The following is a 21,501-nucleotide window of genomic DNA, read 5'->3' as shown; positions in this document are numbered from 1 at the left end:
CCTCCAAGAAGTCTCAATGATGCCAGACTTGGAGCCGTGCCTCCACACATTAGGGGGGAGGGGCAGTTGTCAGTAATGTTGTCAATAATGACCTATGGACTCTTCTTGTAGGTTGCGCCTTAACTCCTAGAATAAAATTCTATAATAGTTCTTCAAGTGAGCACTAAAGGAGATACAGAATCCACTCACACAATTATATCACTATAAAAAATAATTTAGTGATATGGAAGTCCTCAGTGTGAGTTGCATAAGTCAGAAGAACGCAAAGTGTTCAATACTTATCTCATGCAAGAGCACAAGGCTCACTGCAGCACACCATCACAGGATCTTCTTGAGTGTGTAATAATAATAGTGTAGAGTGTAAACCCACTCAAATAATATAAACAAGTAAATAATAATGTAATGAATGGAGACCAGTCTCAAAAGTGCTACAATACTGCACAATCCGCTAAGAGTACAAAAATGAAAAACTTATCTTGTGCTGGAAAATGTTGCCATAAGTGAATTTGCAGCTCCCAGTTCACTCCTACAATAAAAAAAAAACAATTTAATTTATCTTCTGGGAAACTGTATTGAAACAGGTGTGAAGGGGAGGGCACTTATTTCCATATATGGTTGGACTGTCCCTTTTAATCAACTTTGGAAGAAGAGTGCATGGGCATTTACAGCTATATATGGATTCAGTATTCAGGCTGACCCTACTCTGTTCATTGCATTTACCACCAGATTCCCTACTGACTCCTGTCTTAAAGGTGTTGCTACCCTATATGGCAGTCATTCACAAAGGAATCTCCTCCCTGGCATCCTGAGGACCTGTTCGGATCGATTTCAGTTTAAACGAATGTTAAATACTCAGTTCTATCTAGATGCCTTCCTATGATGCTATGTGGCAGGGAGATGTTTAAAAAGGAATCTGAACTATGAACAATGTTCCTGAGTCATTAACGATTGATGATATGTAATGCTCCCTGCTATTTTTAGTGGGTTAAATGTGTGTACTGAAAGTATCGTTATATGTTGTTCTTTTAATCATTGTGAATATTTTATGCTGTAAACTGCTTAATTATAGGCGGTTAAGAAATTTTAGAAATAAATAATAATATATGATTATTTGAGTAAATTAACAGTTCTGAAATGAGCCAGTTTGGGAAAATGTAAGAATTTGGACCCTTTCCCTTAGCTATTAGAAACATAGAGACATAGAAAGATGACGGCAGAAAAGGGCTATAGCCCATCAAGTCTGCCCACTCTACTGACCCATCCTCTTAAGTCTATACCTAGTGACCAATTCTTCAGATTGACCCTCATAGGGATCCCACATAGGCATCCCATTTATTCTTAAAGTCCAGCACGCTGCTGGCCTCGATCACCTGCACCGGAAGGTTATTCCAACGGTCAACCACTCTTTCTGTGAAGAAATACTTCCTGATGTTGCCATGAAATTTCCCGCCCCTGAGTTTGAGCGGATGCCCTCTTGTGGCCGAGGGTCCTTTGAGAAAGAAGATATCATCTTTCACCTCGATATGTCCTGTGATGTATTTAAATGTCTCAATAATGTCTCCCCTCTCCCTACGTTCCTATAGAGTGTAAAGCTGCAATTTGTTTAGTCTCTCTTCGTACGAGAGACCTTTGAGGCCCGAGATCATCCTGGTGGCCATCTGCTGAACCGATTCGACTCTGAGCACATTTTTACGGTAATGTGGCCTCCAGAATTATACACAGTATTCCAGATGTGGTCTCACCATGGTTCTGTACAATGGCATTATGACTTCAGGCTTCCTGCTGATGAAACTTCTATTGATATATCCCATCATCTGCCTTGCCTTAGATGAAGCCTTCTCTACTTGATTGGCAGTTTTCATGTCTGCACTGATGATTACTCCTAAATCTCATTCTGCTGAAGTCCTAGTTAAAGTTTCTCCATTCAAGGTGTAAGTTCTGCAAGGGGTATCGCTACCGAGGTGCATAACCTTACATTTCTTAGCGTTGAAGCCCAGCTGCCAGGTCGAAGACCATCTTTCCAATGTAAGCAGGTCCTGTGCCATACTATCCTGCAAATTGCATTCACTTACTATATTACATAGTTTGGCGTCATTGGCGAATAATATTATTTTACCCTGAAGCCCCTGAGTCAGATCCCCTATGAATATGTTGAAAAGGAGTGGACCCAGGACTGAGCCCTGCGGTACTCCGCTGGTCACCTCCGATGTTTTAGAGAGGGTACCATTAACCACCACACTTTGAAGTCTTCCACTTAGCCAATCATGGACCCATGCAGTTAGTGTCTCTCCTAACCCCATCGATTTCATCTTGCTCAACAGCCTGCGGTATGGGACGCTGTCAAAAGCTTTACTGAAGTCCAGGTACACAACGTCCATAGACTCTCCCAAGTCCAGCTTCCTTGTCACCCAGTCAAAGAAGCTGATGAGATTGGATTGGCAGGACCTACCCTTGGTGAATCCATGTTGACTGGGATCCCGTAGATTCCCCTCATTCAAGATCATGTCTAATTTGCGTTTAATTAATGTTTCCATGAGTTTACACACTATTGATGTGAGACTCACTGGTCTGTAATTCGCAGCCTCTGCCCTGCAACCCTTTTTGTGCAGAGAAATGACGTTGGGTGTTTTCCAGTCCAAGGGTACTCTCCCCATACTTAGGGAGAAATTGAAGAGCACGGCTAGCGGTTCCGCCAGGACATCACATAACTCTTTGAGCACTCTTGGGTGCAGATTGTCCGGTCCCATGGCTTTGTTCACCTTGAGTCTTGTCAGTTCGCTGTAAACGTCACCTGGTGTGAACTTAAAATTCTGAAACGGGTCTTCCGCGCTTGTATTAGCCCTTAACTGAGGACCGTGTCCTGGTGCCTCGCATGTGAAGAGTGAGCAGAAGCATTCATTCAGTAGTTCGGCTTTATCGGAATCTGCTTCCACGTAATTCCCGTCTGGTTTGCTAAGGCGTGCTATCCCGTCTGTGTTCTTTTTCCTATCACTAATATATCTGAAGAAGGATTTGTCCCCCTTAATGTTTTTTGCTAGAGTTTCTTCCACACGAAGTTTGGCCTCCCTAACTGCTGTTTTGACCGCTTTAGACCTGGTCCTATATTCTATGTTAGCTTCTCTAGTCTCCGTACGTTTGTAGGAAAGAAATGCTTTTTTCTTCTCCTTAACAAGGTACGAGATCTCTGCGGTGAACCATTGGGGTTTATTGTTTCTTAGCCGTTTATGTACTGATTTTATGTAGCGGTCAGTTGCTTCGTAAATGGCTGATTTCAGGGTTGACCACATAGTTTCCACATTACCTGTCTCAGCTTGGTCCTGCAGCGTCCGATGGACGAAATCTCCCATGCGTGCGAAGTCAGTGCCTCGGAAATTAAGTACCTTTGTTTTTGTGCTTGATCTGGGAAAGCCTTTCTTCAGGCTGAATCATACCATATTGTGGTCGCTGGAGGCTAGTGTATCTCCTACCGAGATCTCTGAGTCGCTTTCCCCGTTGGTGAGTACCAGGTCGAGGATCGCCTGGGCCCTAGTAGGCTCCATTACCATTTGTTTGAGACGTGCTCCCTTTATGGAGTTTAATAGCCTCCTGCTAGCGCTGGTTGTCGCTGAAAGTGTGTTCCAGTCTGCATCAGGCATATTGAAGTCCCCTAGTAGTACAGTGTCCCCCCGTAGAGTGATATTCTCAATGTCTTCAATTAAGTCTGCGCCCATGTCATCCAGTTGTCTTGGGGGTCTGTATACCACACCAAGATACAGGCACTTTTCTCTGCCTCTTGCCAGGTTTACCCAGAGGGATTCCCTGGTGTACTTGACATCTGTGATCCTGGTGGTTTTGATGTCCTCTTTAATGTATAGTGCTACCCCACCACCTAACCTGCCCACTCTGTCCCGACGTAGTAGGTTATAACCCGGTATAGCCATGTCCCACCCATGAGAGTCCGTTAACCAAGTTTCAGATATCGCCACCACGTCTAGTTCAGCATTCCTTATTTCAGTCTCCAATTCCAGAGTTTTATTGCCTAAACTGTGTGCATTAACATACATAGCCCTCCACACCTTATGTTTGCTAAGTCTCTTTGATACTTTTTCTACCTGAGTTGGTGTGACCCCTAGAGAACTGTTTGCAGTGTGGGTACTTACTTCGGAGTTTCGACTCACCTCATCAGGATAGTTCCTTACTGCACTGGTATGTGAGTGGGTACCCTCCCCCAACTTACCTAGTTTAAAGCCCTGCGAAGCAAGTGGGCTAGTTGGTGTCCGAAGACGTACTTACCTCTACTGGTCAGATGGAGTCCATCTGGTCCCTGAAGTCCCTGTAGCGCCTCTCCATGGTTCAGGAATCCAAAGTTCATATCCCGGCACCATCCCTGTAGCCACTCGTTAGTCCTCAGGATACGCTCGTCCCTGGCTCTCCCTTTGCCTCTAACTGGGAGGATTGAGGAGAAGACCACCTGCGCTCCAGTCCACTTCAGCCTCTCACCCAGGGCTCCAAAGTCTCTGGTGATGTTCTCCGGGGTGTTCCTGGCAGTGTCGTTTGTTCCCACATGGACGAGAAGCAAGGGAAAGTTGTCTTGGGGCCTGAGTAGTCTATATTGATCCACTACACCCAAATAGGATGTTATTGTGATTCTCCTGGCATATCAGGTGGTAGTGGGTTCTGCTGTATGTATAATTTTCCTGTTAACAAGGTTATTGTCTATCATTGCTGATGTGAGGACTACACTGGCTCCCCTTCGAAGCAAGATATATTTTTAAGCTATGTACACTGAGTTTTTAATCTTCCATGTCGAAACACCAGATAACATTTTGAATTTAATAGAAATACTACCCAATGACAAATACAGCCTAATCAGCAACCATATAAGATTCTCAAATCCTAGAGGAATCAAATATTAAATTATCCACTCTACACAACCGTTCTATACCTGGCAGCAAAATGGTGGAATCCTTTACCAGCACAATTAAGGAGTACCCCCCTCCTATAAAATCTTTTGTAAAGGCCTAAAAACCTATCTATTCAGAAAATAACAAATGGGATACAACCAACAGAGGACACAAACCACCTCTCCCATCTTGATAAATGATCAAGCTCTCTACAAAACTATTACCCACAAACCAGTAATTTGACACCCTTATCAGAACCCCTAATGTCAAGATATGGCCAATCTTCTCTTTAAACCTTAAACCATAATCATATGTCTACACAATCCAAGATACCTGTGTCATGAACCCTAATGAAATAATGTAAATCCTGGACATGGTCAGACTCTTCTAAATTGTAAATTGCATTGAACTTCCTCTGGGGCATATTGGTGATTTGTAAATACTCATGTAAGACAATGCAATATTACAAGTTTATCCTGATTGTTCTTATTTCATTTGTTTTTGCAGACAGTAGATCTTACTCCTATTTAATTTTATGGGAATTAGTAAATGAGTAGAGGTGAGAACTGGGAACACAAAGAGGAATAAGTTGTATTAGTCTTCCTGTTCTCTGTGTATGCTGCTATTCAGTTTTTTATAAAAATCAATATAAATACATTAAAAAAAATAGATTCTCATCCTTTATGTCAGTGTCTCTCAAATTTTCTCAAGCCGGGGCACACTAAAGGTAGTGCATGGACATCGCTGTGATGACATCGTGCGCATGCGTAACATCATCACGTTGCCATCCACACATGCGCAGAGACCCCCCAGACAGGCCCTGAAATTCCAGTATGGCGTGCCAGCAGGGAAGTCTTACCAAATATCAACTGAGTATCCCCAACCACAGACCTCCCAAGCTCTTCCCCAGATCGTGCCCCCTTTACTAATTGTAATGTAATTTTTCCATTCATATTTCATATACACATATTTACACAGCAGATATAAATTCTCAAAACTGATGCATTTCAATCATTATATTGAAATCATTTTGTGTTGCTCTCTAGACCGGTACAGTTCTTTACTGATAGTTATATCTCACCATGACCTACAGGTGGAGACTTGAGACCAAAACTTTGGTTGTAGTATATTAGCTGAGGCTTCCCTCCTAACCCAGTCTGTCTCAGTCTCCAAGCAGGTGGTAAGGTAAAAGAAAATAAGGCTCCCCATGTTAGAGCTGTTGGAATTTGTTTAGGATTCCTGGTCCCCTTTTCTGGTGCCGGACGGAGCTTGGATAGGTCCTGTTTGGGGGTCCGTCTGACCTCGGGGGGTGTCAAACCCAACGGGTCTTGAGTTGGGTCCCTCCCCCCTTCTTCCACCTCCCCAAGTTTTTGTAGAGATGCCTCAGCTGGCAACCTGGCCACCGATACCAGTCAGGCTTCCAGTTTAGAGAGCCAGTGGAGTCTGTCCTGAAAAAAACACACCAAATCCTGAGGCTGTGCCGGTCTAAAGGGCTCTTTCCCTTTAATTTTACTGTGTTTTTCAACTAACTGGCACTTTTCTTCTAATTAGGTAGCATGTGGAGCAATGAGCACTTTGCAAGGGAAAAAGTGCTCATTGTGCTCCAGACGCGAGGCACTCGTGGCCTGCCTGTGCAAGCGCTGTATAGGCCAGAGCGGAGGGGGATCCTCGTTGACATTGGGTCCTGGTGGTCAGGGATTCCCTCCGCAAGTGCCTTGTGAGTCGGCAGTAGACAGCGGGAGGTTCCCCAGCCTCCAATGGTCAGGGCAAAAAAGATTCCCTTACCACCAAAGCAGCTGGGGACTCCTTTACCACTGCTGCTGGCTTTCCTGCTTTAGCGGCTGGGGCGATTCAGGCCTCACAGACACTGCAGGTCTCCAGAGCTCCGATTTTAGTGGGAGCGCCTCTATTTTTTCCTTAGCCTCAGGTGACCTCTCAGTATTGTAAAAACAGGGGCAGAGGTTTCAGCTGTCTTTTTGGCGATCATTACTTCTGCTAGACGCGTTTCTGAACTGCAGGCTTTCTCTTGTAGGTCTCCCTTCCTGGAGTTTTCTAGGGAGCGGGTTGTGTTGCGGCCTGTCCCTTCCTTTCTGCCGAAAGTGGATACGCCTTTTCATGTCAATCAGTCCGTAGTCCTCCCGGTGTTGGGAAGTCGGGAGGGCTCTTCGGAGCAGAAACAGTTGTGCAAATTGGATGTCTGTCGGGTCCTTCGCTCTTATGTTCAGCGGACACAGGAATTCAGGAAATCGGATTATCTCTTTGTCCTCTTAGCAGGTCCTCATAAGGGGAATGGTGCTTCTAAGGCTACCAGCTTCTAAGGCTACCATTGTGCGATGGATTAAGGAGACTATTGCTTCTGCATATCTTCTTCAGAAAATGCCTGTTCCGGAATATCTCAAGTCTAATTCCACTCGGTGTCAGGCAGCTTCTTGGGCTGAGTCTTCTCTTGTGCTTCCAGTGGATATTTGTAAGGCTGCAGTTTGATCTTCTCGGCATTCTTTTGTCAGACACTACCGTGTGGACGTTCAGCCGTGTCGGGACATGGTGTTTGGTGAGCATGTTCTGGTGTCGGCCCTTTGGGGGGCCCACCCTTGATGGTATTGCTTTGGTACGTCCCATCAATAAAGAACTGTACCGGTCTAGAGAGCGATACAGAAGGAGAAATTAGGTTCTTACCTGCTAATTTTCTTTCTGTCAGTCTCTCCAGACAGGTACCATTCCCTACCTTATCTGTCTTTCTGCGGTGATTGCAGTTTTTGTTTGCGTGAAGATTTTGCTTTTCTGCGGTTCTAGTATATTTTTTATGGCCGAGGAGATACAAGAACAGCAGCTATGACTCAGCTGGCATAGCTGGTGAGCTGTGGAGACATTTTCACTGCAGGGTTTGGTTCTATGCATTTTCCAACAGTGTTACTATATGTTTGTTGTTTTATTCTCCTGTTCGGAGTGTTATTACTGTTACATGTTAGTTTTTTCTTAGTTCTGCTTGGCTATTTGGCAGACTGGATTAGGAGGGGGAGTCTCAGCTAATATGCTACAACCAAAGTTTTGGTCTCAGTCTCCACTTGCTGGTCATAGTGAGATATAACCATCAGTAAAGAACTGTACCAGTCTAGAGAGACTAACAAAAAGAAAATTAGCAGGTAAGAACCTAATTTCTCCTTCCCTACCTTTGTTGTCTGGTAACTTTATTTTTCTGTGCTTTTAACTATGTTTCCAGGGCCTTCTTATCCATTGACTGTTTTTCTCTCCTTCACTTTCTGAACTGCATCCATCTTTGTCATTAACTTAACATTCAATTTTTCTGCTTTCTTCTCAAAATCTACTTTTCCATGTCTTACCTTCCCTTCCTCTACTACTATTTCTATAACACTACCAGACTCCCCTCATGGTCTGTTATCTCTCCCTTCCTTTAGTCATCTCTCCTCCCCCCCATCCCCCCAGTGTAACATTTTTCTCTTCCTTCCTCCTTTCTGGCCCCTCTCCAAGTCCAACATTTCTCCCTCCTTTCCACCAGTCCAACATTTCTTTCTCTCTTCCTCCTGCATGCTGCTTTTCCTAAACTAAACTAAACTAAGCCTTAAGTTTATATACCGCATCATCTCCACGGAAGCGGAGCTCGACACGGTTTACAAAGCTTAAAAATACAAGAAGAGAGGGGAGAGAGAGTTTACAAGAGCATATGAAAAAGGGGGGAAGTAAGCAGGAGATGTTATATATTAGAGAAAAGCCAGGTTTTCAGTTGTTTTCGGAACAGTTGGAGGGAGCCCAGGTTCCGCAGCGGGATAGTGAGATCGTTCCAAAGGCCCATGATTTTGGAGAGGAGGGATCTTCCCAGTTTGCCTGCGTGGGGGATGCCATGTAGAGAGGGGAAGGATAGTTTATGTCTGTGGGCGGATCTGGTGGTAGCAGGCGTTTGGGCGAGGAAGGATAGAGGGATTAGTGGCAGAAGGATGCCATGAGTACAGGGAGCCAGTGAAGATTGGTAAGTAACGGGGAGACATGATCAAATTTGTGTTTAGCAAAAATCAGTTTGGCCGCAGTATTCTGGATGAGCTGGAGTCTGTGAAGACTTTTTTTTGTTAGGCATAGGTAAATGGCATTACAGTAATCGAGTTTGGATAAGATGATGGATTGTACCAGGACGGTAAAGTGTTTTTGGTGGAAATAGGATCTAACTTTCCTCAGCATGTGGAGGCTGAAAAAACATGATTTTGCCAAGGAGTTCAGGTGATCGTTGAGGGAGAGGGAGGAATCGATAATGATGCCGAGGACCTTGCTTGAGAACTCAAGGTGAAGAGCGGGACCTGTGGGTAGAGTGAAGAGGGTGGGCAGGTGTACTAACTTTGGGCCGAGCCAGAGTAGTTTTGTCTTTGATTCATTTAATTTCATCTGAACAGAGAGGGACCGGCATGAAGTCTCATTATGCATGAGGTGATGTTCTCTTGGAGGTTTGTAAGGTTCTGGTCTGTTTCGAGGAGGATAAGGATATCGTCTGCATATGTGTATATTGTTTCAAGGGGGGATAGTTTGAGAAGCTTCAAGGAGGTCATATACATGTTAAAGAGGATAGGGGATAGGGGAGAACCCTGTGGGACCCCGCAGGATGGTGTCCACGAAGCGGATTTGGAGCCGTTTGCGTTGACAATGTAGGAACGTGCGCGAAGGAAGTTTGAGAACCACTTTAGGACAAAGGAGTCTATTCCTATCTCGGAAAGTTGGTAGATTAGTATGTCGTGGTGCACGACGTCGAAAGCTGCGGAGAGATCGAACTGTAGGAGAACAGCAAATTTGTTTCGGGCGTGTAGTTGTTGCACCTTTGAGATTAAGGAAACTAGGAGGGACTCGGTGCTGAAGTTGGGCCTAAATCCGAATTGGTAGTGTTGGAGGATGGAGAATCTCTCTAAGTAAGAGGAGAACTGGGTAGCGACTATGGTCTCCAGAAGTTTTGTTAAAAGAGGGATGTTGGCTATGGGGCGGTAGTTCGATGGTAAGGAAGGGTCAAGATCGGCTTTTTTTAGAAGAGGGGATAAGGTAATGTGGCCCATTTCTGAGGAGAACAGGCCCGATAGTAAAGCTTTGTTTATAAGGTTTGTAAGGTAAGAGATGGCCTGCGCTGGGATGTTTTCGTAGAGGTAAGATGGGAAAGGATCTAAGATGCACTTGCAGGATTTAAGTTTCAGGCAGAGTTTAGAGTTCTGGGGCTCGGATACAGGTTCGAAAGTAGTCCATGATCTGTCAGCAGGGATAGGGTCGGAGTCTTTCAGTGGAGGAGAGTTGTAAGAGATAGCTGGGGGGAACGAACTCTTTATGGTAGTGATCTTCTCGTTGAAAAAATTGGCTAAGTCATTTGGAGATGGGTGGGTGGGGGAGGGGGAGGAGTCGTTTTTAGAAGTTAGGTTTCGCCAGATGTGGAAGAGTGTACTGTTTTGGTTTTTTGATCTGAAGATTTTATCTCCATAGAAGATCTTCCTAGCTTTTTTTAGTATGGAGTTGTAGGATTTGATGTTTTCTCTCCAGGATTGCCTATCTGAAGGGGATTTCGATTTTTTCCATCTTCGCTCTAGGGCTCGGCATTTCTGTTTTAATTCCCTGTGGTATGGGAGATACCAGGGGGCCTTGTGAGAGTAGGAGATGGATTTAGTGGCTAGAGGGGCAAGAGCACAGTACGTGGTTTCCGAAAGAGTCACCCAGTTGTGCCAGAATGCGTCTGGGTCCATGTGAGTGGGAAGAGGAGGGAATTTGTTGAGGAACTGGGACCAGAATAGTTCACTAGTGATTTTTTTGCGGTAGGTGATGGAGTTTGAGGCTCGAGTAGGGGTGCCAAGGACTGACATGAAGACAGGGAAGCAAAAAGAGCCTAGGAGGTGATCAGACCAGGGGACAGGTTCCCAACGGGTCTCGACAGTGGAGGTTTTGTGCTCAGTCAGGTCAAGAAAGCTGATGATGTCGATGGAATGCCTCTTTTCGTGGGTAGGGGTGGGCGGTGGGGCGGTGAAGCCTAAAGAAATGAGGAAGTCTTTGAAATCAGTTGTGTCCTTGTTGGTGTTGTCCTCTAGGTGAAGGTTTATGTCGCCAATGATCAGTAGTCTTTGGAATTTTAGATAGGCCCTTGTTATGGTCTCAAGAACAATTTCAGAGGATTTGTTCCAGGGGGTGGGAGGGCGGTAAAGTAACAGGATGCCTAATGGATGGGGATGAAGTTCGTCATTTATTGAAGCTAACATGAATTCTAAGGAAGGATGGCTGCCCTTTTCAAGAAGCTCAACATTAAAGAATGATTTGTAGAGAAAGGCAAGACCTCCTCCTTTCCGGTTTATTCTAGGGGAGAAAAGACCATGGTAGCCTGGGGGACAGAGTTCATTTTGAGTGAGTAAGTCATCTTTTTCGATCCATGATTCAGAGATGCACAGAAAACCCGGATCACGATCCTCGAGTAAATCTCTTATTATTTGGGTCTTATTTCTGACGGATCTGGCGTTACAATAGAGGGTAGGGACTGGGGTGAGAGAGTCTGAGGTAAGGTTGGGTAGGTTTGCTGGGGGAACAGGTTTCAAGGAGGTGAGATTAACTCCTCGGTGTTTTTTGAAGTGATGGGGTCTGGTGGGTACTAGCGTGGGGATTCTGAGGCCAGGACAGGTATTGTTGATGAATGTGGTATCGGGAGAGTTTGGGGGGAGAGGTTTTTGAGAGTGGGAAGTGTTTGTGAGGGAGAGGAAAAGGAGGATAAGGGGCCAGAGTGAAGGCTTCATGGTTGGAGTCAGGTGGGCCAATGAGAAGGGTTAGTCAGAGAATTTGCCAGGAGGAGGGGAAGTGGAAGAGAGAGTTGAAAGAAACAGGCAGTGCAGTTAAAGATAAGACAAGGAGTGTATCCTGGGGTCGGTTTAATTTTTTTTTTTTTTTTTTTTGGGATTTGCCGACCAGGGGGGGTCAAGTTAAATGGAGAGAGCTCGGAGAGAGCGAGACCAGAAAGCTTTGAGCATGCGCAAATGCTCAAAGCCCAGTCCAGCCCGGCACAGGGAAGAGGGAGGATCTCCCTCGCACCGCCCAGCCCATCCCAGCCCAACGAGGGAGGATCTTTAGGCACTGGCACATCCTGTGCATTGGTGCTGGTGCCAGTGCCCAATCGGGTAAGCGACCGATGTCTTTGCGGTGCTGGGGGGGGATGTAGGATCGCGGGGGAGGGGGGGTGACGCAAGCGGGGGGGAGGTTGCTGGTTCGCAGGGGGTATGCCGGATCACACTGAAAAAAAAAATTTGTATAACGCGCTCACACATATAACGCGCATGGTTATACTCGGTTTGTAAAATCGTGTATAACGCGCGTGTTATATGCGTGAAAATACGGTAATATGCACCCTCCTTGGTGTTCCTGCAATCAGCCTTGCCGTTGAAATCATTAGTTGTTGTAGTGCTTTACATATGGCTTTGAGGCTTGTGCAGTATTTGAGGCTTGTGCAAATGAGGATGGAGCTTGCAGGAATGGGGCAGGGATAGGAAAAGAACTCGTGAGGACGAGACGGGAAAATGAGTTCCCGCAGGGATGGGGAAAAATTTGTCCCCGTGTCATTCTCTAGCTTAGAAGACTGGTGATCTATTTTAGATCTTGTCTGTAAATGTGACTCTGAAGGTGCCACACTTCCACATGGAGACTTTTTGGTTGGTCATAGCAGCAGTGGCTATGGGTTCTTCGCTTACCTCGACTTGACGGAAGCCTACCTCCAAACTCCCATTTTCCAAAGCCCACTGGAGTTCTATGTACTAGACCATCATTTCCAGTTCTTGGCGCTCCCCTTCAATCTAGCAACAGTGTCTTGCACTTTTACCAAGAAAACAGGGAGCCTCAGTCCGCCCCCCTCCCCCCCAACACACACAGCAGTATGCAGTGGTGGCTTTAGACAGCTGCCCTCTCCACGGGCATGCCTCTTCACATTTTTACCTAAAGACATTAACAACCAGTGCCAGATTTTATGGTTAGGGGTGTCTTGCAACAGTCACCCAATGCAGGGTTGTTGGAGATTGGCTCAGCAGACATGGTCCATAAATCACCTGGAACTCGGAGATATTCAACTAGTACTTGAGGCCCTGGAGAAGTCTCTGGAAGGCAAGGTAGTCAGAGTCTTCTCACAATATGATAGCATTGGCCTAGATCAGTGATGGCTAACCTTTTTGAGCCCGAGTGCCCAAACTGCCACACAAAACCAAAGAATTTCCTCAAAGTGCCAGCACGTCAATTAAACCTTAATAACAAGATTTTAGTATCTAAAAACTCTTTATAAAGTTGCCTGAACTATGTAACATCATTTTTAAAGGTTGGAATCTTTGTATTGTCAGAGAATCAATTTGATTCACAATCCTTTGGTTTTCATTTCAATTTATTGGCAATTTATAATGTTTTAATGATTTCATTCAATTTAATGAATTTAGGAAGAATTTGATTCAGTTACACAATATATTTTAAATGTATTATTCACATAACATGTCAAATGTATCCTGAGTAAAAAAAAAAAGATAAACTTCTTAAAACTGTTAATTGTGTCAAGTCTCGGTGTGTATTCCCAAAGAGTCTATACATGTTTTTTTGTAAAATTTACAATCAAATTAGAAAATAGTTAAATCATTACATTTCTAATAATATGATGTAAAGAAAACAAAAGAGCTTTCAATTAAACCAACCATTTTTATTGGAAATTCCAGATTGGAATACAACAGGGCCATTTAAAGTCCCTTTTTTAAATAACATATTTAAATAATATTTAAATAACTTAGAAAGTGTCTTAACTGCAAACTGAAAACACTGCTTCATGTAAACATATGCATTGGGCATGCTCTGAAAAAAATTAATGTGATTTTTGTTGTTGCATGTATGCTGATAACTTGGCTTGGCTCATAGTGCGTTAATTTCAGAGCAACACATGCAGCACTCTTGTCATCCGTTAATCTGTTTCTAGCATCAGATTTTATATGATTCAAAGCCGAAAACAGCTGCTCACAAGCATAGGATGACCCAAACAAAGTAAGAAGAGCAATCCCAAGTGCTTTCATGGACTTAAAATTGTCTGGCAGAGAATTCCACGCTTTTAGGATTTCATTTTCAGAACTGCTAGCAGTGATTTCATTTGTCACCCTTTCACACTCAATACGTTCAAGAGCCGCACGCAGGTCATTGAATTTACTTTTCCAGATAGAGCTTTCTTGAAATTCCAGTAGCTCCATTTCCAAATTTTGAATATCCAACCACTGTAAGCAGGAAAGATCAAGATCTTCAAATGTGGACTTTTCTGGGGAAGTTATAAATGAAAGGGTTGTCTCCATCTTACGGAAATGAGAAAATCTTTTACTAAAATTCTCCTTTGCTTCGGCTACAATGGTGGAATATGCTTTGTGGATTTCCTGGTGTTTTTTATGACTGTCACAAATGTTGTAGAATTATCCAAATGTATTTTTAGGTTGGGAAAATATTTTAGCTGTCCACTCTCAAAGTCTTTTTCAAAAACATGCAATTTTCTCTCAAAAGCTTTGATGTCACTAAACATGCTTTCTGCTGTTTTTCCCATGCCTTGTAATTTTTTGTTTAGTACATTAAAGTGGTTAGTAAAATCTGTAAAGAACATGAGGTTGGTAAGCCAGGCCATGTTGGTGAGTTGAGGATAGTCTTCCCCCTTTTCGTTCATAAATAGCCTAACTTCTTCCAAGCAGGCCACAAATCTCTCTAACACTCATCCTCTGCTCAGCCACCGGACATTATTGTACATCAGTAAAGTGTTATATTGTGCCTGAACCTCACCAAGAAGGGCTTGAAATTGTCGAAAATTAAGACCACGCGCCATGATGAAATTCACCATTTTTGTAATCTTTGAGGACATTGTCAAGTTTTTTGCTGCTTTCTTTGGCGCAGAGAGCCTCTTGATGTATTATGCAATGAAATTGAATCAGTGGATGTTTTGCTTCCTTAGCAAAGAAATGAATGAATCCTGATGTTGTCCCCACCATGCTAGGTGCTCCATTGCTAGTAACTGAAACCACTTTTTCTGGACTTATGTCTAGTGATGAAAAAGCCTCCATCACAGCATTGTGGATATCTATCCCTTGTGTTCTTCCAGGCAAAGACAGCAGTTTTACCAGCTCTTCTCTCATGATGTCACCAGTAGCATAACGCAAAATGAGCGCTAGTGTTTTTTTAGCACAGGGAGCCTATGAGCATCGAGAGCAGTGCAGGCCATTCAGCACATCTCCCTGCACTAAAAACCGCTATTGCGATTTAGTAAAAAGGGACGGAGTATATTTGTCTATTTTTGTATACTTGTTCCTGAGGTGACATTACATACAATCGTCTGCCTTGACCTCTTTGAAAACCCGCGGAATATAAATGATAATTAACATTTTCTCTGCGTACAGTGTGCTTTGTGTTTTTTAAAAATTTTATTGTTGGTAGATTATTTTGACTTGGTCATTTTAAAAGTAGCTCGCAAGCCCAAAAAGTGTGGACACCCCTGCTATAGAGCCATTTCTTGTATGACTGGATGAGCTATATTTATCTTTTTTTTTTTAGTTGTTTAAATTCATGCAGAAATAAATGGCTAGATTGAACTTAATGACTTCATTAACACCTTTCCCTTTTTTTAACTTCTATACCATTTGAAAGAGGGCAAATACTTCTTAAATTTAGTAAAAATATTCTGGTACAAGTGTCAAACCTTAAAAAAGGAAGTCATATTGAGCATTGGAAAATCATAATAATACTTAACTAATAAAAATAGTACACATTTAGGGCTCCTTTTACTAAGTTACGATAGTGGTTTTAGCGTGCGCATAGTGCGCGGAGAATTGCCACGCGCGCTAGATGCTAATGCCATCATTGAGCTGGCATTAGTTTTCCCACGTAGCGTAGGGGTTTGCGTGTGCTAAAAATGCTAGCGCACCTTAGTAAAAGAGGGGGTTAATTGTCCCCACCACCAAATTTCCCCATCCCGCCCCACCCGGCTACTTTTTCATGCCACCCGGCTGGAAAAAATTTCTGGGGAGAACACTGACAGTTCCATCCTTCCTGCCAAAAGTTGTCTCGGCCTTCCATGTTGATCAGGAAGTCCCTCTACCCGCTTTTTCTCCTATTGGGTCGAGGAATAAAGACAGGGCATTGCATTTGCTGGATGTCAAGCATGCTCTTCTCCAGTACCTTGAAGTTACCAATGCTTATCGTGTATCGGATCATCACTTTGACTTGACTAGTCATGCAAAGAAAGGAAGATCGTCGCCTAAAACCTCAATTTCCAGATAGATTAAAATGACTATTTCTTCCGCGTATATGGGCTGCAGTAAGCAGCCACCGAGTGCATTGAAAGCCCACTCCAATAGAGAAGTTGATACCTCTTGGGCAGAGACTAGGGCTGTCTCTCCCAAGGAGATCTGTAGAGCGACTACCTGGTCTACCCTACATACGTTCACCAGGTTCTACAGGGTAGATGTAGCAGCCAGGAAAGACACCGCTTTTGAGTTCTCCTTTCTGAAAGCAGGCTCAGTAGGCTTGCCCTAGCTTTGGTACATCTCTATGGTTCAGGACCACTAGACACATTGCACTAGAAAGAAAGATTAGGTTCTTACATTTATATTATCTTCTTAATTGTAGATGTGTCTAGTGGTCCTGAAGCCCCGCCCTATATGTGGGGTTTGTCTGCCTTCTGCCTTGGAATCAGTCTGGTGCTGAATAAATCTCTGCCTTTTAAAGAGTGTAAAGAAGAAAAGAAAAAAAAGGAAGAACGCTGCAGACAGTGGCAGTCTGCTTCAAGTCTGCTAGATAGTGGGACATGCGAGTAGCTACGAGCTCTATATAAAATTAGTGCTGGTTGTATATGTTTTTGCATCTGTTTTTATAACAGCTGTTTGAATGTTATAACGTTTATTGCTAATGTTTGTTACAGAGCAGAACAGAATTATACTGTTGAAGAATGTTTTTCTTTACAGTGCTGCTTGATTGCTTTTGTACGAACTGAGGGAGCAGGAGCAGCTCCCTGGGAAAGAGGGGAAGTTGAAAACATGATTGACAGTTTTCTGCAAGCAACTTGTGGGTTCAGATACAAGACCCTACAGTTCAGGACCACTAGACACATCTACAAGAAAGAAGATTATCAAGGTAAGAACCTAATCTTTCTTTAAGTGCCCACCAGGCTCTTGTATTATAGCTTAGTGTGATCTAACAGAATTAGCATGCAGTAAATGCTAAGAAGGCCATAGATTTAAAATGGGCTTTTTAGCATTTACGGTCATATTCTATAAATGGTGCCCTAATCACAGCTACGTAACGACACCCAAGTTTGGGATCCATGCTGAACTTAATTTTTTAATTGGTGTGGTAATTGACCATGCTGGTTTTCAGCCAATCAAAAAAATAAAAATTGAGCAATTTAAGAGTTCAATGCCAACCTCTTAGGACGCCTAGTGACACCTAAGCAAAAGTACCATGCAGTGCCTAGGGATGCCTAATGATGTCTATGTTAAAAAGTAGGTGTGGTTATTCTTTAAGGGGGAGAACAGGCGTGGTTGACTTAGGCATCCAACATAGGCACCGCCAAATTAGGCGAATGAAAAGCTGGCCTAATGGAGCAGCACCTATATCTATGATGCCTAAGTCTACTTAGGTGCTGCTAGGCGTGATTCTACAAATGGCGCAGTATTTTTGATAACCGCTGAGTAGCACCTTTTATAGAATCTGGCCCTTAGTACATGCTAATTCTGCTAGATTGCATTAAGCTTTAGTAGAAGGGCCCCATGTTGCCTTTATAAAATAGAAATTTTTTTGGACTTTTCACATAGATTTTTATTGTAAAATTACTCTCAAGTTTCCAAGTTTATTCAACACTTGATATACTTAAAATTAAAAAAAAAAAAAAGTAGTTCAATGAGTAAGATATAGACAAACAATAACAAGCAGATCAAAGGGGAGGTGAACGCAAAATACATTGAGATAAAATAAGACTGGTAAATGGGGAGGGAAAAACCATAGAGGGAGATTAGCGCTTCTTAAAAGTGGTTGGCATTCATTATTGTGAATGGAATAAGAAGGTTAGAGGAATTGCTCATTCTTAGGTTAGAAATGCGTCTCTAAATAAGAGAGATTTTAGTTTGGTCTCCTTTTTAGAAGTAGTAATTTTTGCTTTTTTTTAAAAACCAAAAAATATATAATTTTTCCCTAATAAGCCTTCATTGTATTTTAGGATGAAATAGAATCTTTGGAGAGAGAAGTGGATGATCTAAAAGGCAAGAACCTTTCTTTAGAATCACAAATGAGCATTGTTTTGGATCCTGTGAACTTAACTGAAAAAGGAAAAAGGGCAGAAGCTGAGAACACCAGAGAAAGCAAATGTGATTTTGAAACTCTGGAGGAATTGAACAAAAAACTTCAGGCAGCTAATGATATGTCCATAAAACTAAAAGAAGATGTGGAGAAACTAAAGGAGGTAATTGTGACTATGTTCTGCATAACTGTACAGCAGTGGTCTCAAACCCGTGGCCTGGAGGCCACATGCAGCCCGCCAGGTACTATTTTGAGGCCCTCTATGTTTATCATAATCATAAAAGTAAAATAAAAGTTTCTTGATCATATGTCTCTTTAGCTATAAATTACAATATTATTATTAAGACTTGGCCAAAAGGAAAGATTTATAAATATAAAGAGTTTTACCTCATGCAAAATTGTCATTTCTTTAATAAGACATTAACTATTTTTTCTGAAGCCCTCCAAGTACCTACAAATCCAAAATGTGGCCCTGCAAAGGGTTTGAGTTTGAGACCACTGCTGTACAGACCATCAATGGAACAGGCTTCTATGGAAATCAAATAGCAATTGGTATATTTCAGTACAGTCCCCACCAACCTTGAAGGCATATTGAAGCTTTAGCCATTTTTAGACTATAATCATGTACTTGTTATTTCCACGCTTGACAGGTAGCACAAGTTGGTGCTCTCTACCTTGCTTAAAAAACACACACATCAGTTTGCATAGTATCACTACTACTAATCTACTTATAGGTGTTGGAATGGGGGGAACCACAGGGGCCGTGGCCTCCTCAAAACTTGCCCAGCATTAGAGGGGAGCAAGCAGGGTAGCTGCCCTATGTCCCGCTGTAGCCAGAAAGCAACTTCGTCCATGTTCTGGGGCTCTAACGCTGCGCTTGCCGGCTTCCCGACTTTTCTTCGACGAAACCGGAAGTTACGTCATGAGGGGGGAGGGAGGAGAAAAGAAGCTGACAAGCATAGCTTTAGAGCTCCGGAGCATGGGCGAAGTCACTTGCTGGCTAAAGCAGCGTCGGCGGGAAATAGGGCAGGGAGGGAGGCTTGAACTCGCTGCTCCTGCTTACTTCGGGCCTTCTTCGCTGCCAGTTCTTGCCTTCGCGGAAACAAAGTAGATAGGACCCGGCATCGAGGAATGCCCAAAGCAAGTAGGAGCAGCAAGTTGTGAATGCTGTGCTGACAACGGCTATGTGAGACCGCGGGGGGAATGCTTTTGGGGGGATGAGAAATGCTGCCGAGCTATGTGAGACTGCGAGGGGAATGCTGCTGCACCACCCTTTTGGGGAAAGAGAGGGAAAGAAGAAGGAAGACCAGGGAAGGGGGGAGGGAAGAAATGCTGCTGCTGTTGCACCCAATTGGAGGGAAAGAGGGAGAAGAAAGACTGGGGGGAAGAGAAATGCTGCTGTTTCACCCAATTTGGGAGAGAGAGGGAAAGAGGGAGAAGAAAGAGAAATGCTGCTACAGCACCCAATTGGGGAGAGAGAGGGAAAAAGAGGGAGAAGAAAGACCAGGGAAGGGGGAGAGGAGAGGAACAAGAGATGCCAAGTCCATGGGAGGGAGGGAAAGGAAAGGAGATACCAAACCATGGAGGGGGAGGGAGTGATGCCAGGGCATGGGGGGAGGGTAGGAGACAGATGCCAGACCAGGGGAAAGGAAGGAAGAAAGGAGGGAGAGAAAGGAAGGAAGGAGAGGCGAGAGATGCCAGGGCATGGGGGAGGGAAGGGAAACTAAGGAGACAAATGCCAGACCAGAGGGAAAGGAAGGAGAGGAGGTGCCACAGCATGGAGGGAGAGATAGGAGAGGTGAGAGATGCCAGGGCATGGGGTTGGGGAAGGAAATAGAGATGTCAGTGGAGTGGGAAGGAAGGAAGGAAAGGAGAAGAGAGAGATGCCAGAGCATAGGGGACGGGGTGGAGACAGAAAAATGGAGAGAGGAGGGGTAAAGCTGAAATGAATCATGTACAAAGGAGAGAAGGGGCACAGGATATACAGTTTATTGAAGGGATCTAAAAAGAGGGAAGATGCCGTATGGATGAGAGAGAGGGCAAACACTGGATGGAAAAGGCAGAGAGGGTGGACAGTGGATGGAAGGGGCAGAGGGAGGGTGGACAGTAGATGGGGTAGAGATAGAGGGCAGAGGCTGGATGGAAGGGGCAAAGAGAGATGGCAGATGTTGCATGGAAGGGAGAGAGGACAAACGCTGCATAGAAAGAAGAATGAAGAGAAGATGATTAAAGCAGAAACGACAAAAGGTAGAAATAAATTTTTTGTTGCTTTTTGTAGAATCAAGTAGTCTTGTAACTGTATTGATAAAAAATGTATAAATAAGAAATGGAAATAAGGCAATGTTTAGAAGCATACAGTGTGCTTTGTGTAGTTTAATTTTGTGGTTAACCATTATGTGTTATTAATAAGATTATATTGTGTGTATATATGAAAAATGAATGGAAAACAATTGTATTACAATTAGTACTATTATACGGGCGGGGTCTGGAGGGGGAGATTGGGCGGGGTCAGTGGCAGAGCTTTCAGGCTCCTCCCAAACAAAAAAGTGTAATAACTTCTGTAATAACTTTATCTGTAACAATACTCAGATTTTTAGAGTGTAACAGATTTAGAGCCACAGGTTTTTTCCCCTTGGGACAGTGAAGCAGAAAGTTGTGAAATTTGAAACACACAAACTTTTCTATCAAAGTTCATGCCTGATCATTGAACTCTATAGGGAAAAAATTGGGCTTTCAGTTTCTAACATGGGCAATAGTGGAAACACAAAGCATTTGGACTTAGACAAAGTCCCAGGCTCTCCTGCATCTGTATTTATTGGCCAATTACATTACACAGTACTTGGTGATGGCAGCAGATGAATATAAATGCTCATAAATATTTTTCTCTGAAGACAAGCAGGACAAAATATTACCAATGGTGGGAAACATTATCCAACGGAGCCTTGGCACATACACTATCCAGCATTCAAAATCTTCTAGATGCCTTACCACCTGCCTCAGCCATATAGGACGAGAGAGTCATCTTTTATTTCCACAGAGCTGAGAGGTCATCTTTTCTTGTGCTCCTCTCAATATGCTTTATGTGGCGGCCTGTTTGTGAGTGGTACGGGATGTTATCTCCTTCCTTTTTCTTTTAGTTTTTCCCTATTAGCCATCTTAGTTTTTTCAGCATTTTACTTTTCCACATCTGTCTGAGACTTTTTTCTCCTTTTTTTCTATCATTGGGCCGTGTGATTTCACTGTGGATTTTTCCTTCAATGTTTGAAAAATTGTTCTTGATGGGGCAAAGTCATATCTATGTCTGACATTTGACATTTATTGACACTTA

At 43.4% G+C, this 21,501-nt stretch overlaps 1 protein-coding gene across 6 annotated transcripts in view; it reads left to right on the top strand.

The window, feature by feature from the left end:
* Positions 1-21,501, top strand: part of OBI1 (ORC ubiquitin ligase 1) — a 134,077-nt gene that overhangs the window by 87,392 nt on the left and 25,184 nt on the right. For all 6 annotated transcript variants that reach the window (XM_033947441.1, XM_033947446.1, XM_033947445.1 and 3 more), the window contains one exon: positions 18,094-18,336. In XM_033947441.1, the coding sequence (XP_033803332.1) occupies positions 18,094-18,336 (243 nt within the window). The remainder of the gene's footprint in view (positions 1-18,093; positions 18,337-21,501) is intronic.

This window comes from Geotrypetes seraphini, chromosome 6 (assembly GCF_902459505.1).
Source record: "Geotrypetes seraphini chromosome 6, aGeoSer1.1, whole genome shotgun sequence".
Taxonomy (NCBI): Eukaryota; Metazoa; Chordata; class Amphibia; order Gymnophiona; family Dermophiidae; genus Geotrypetes; species Geotrypetes seraphini.
Note: the sequence above shows the minus strand (reverse complement) of the source record. Positions and strands in the feature narration are given on the sequence as shown.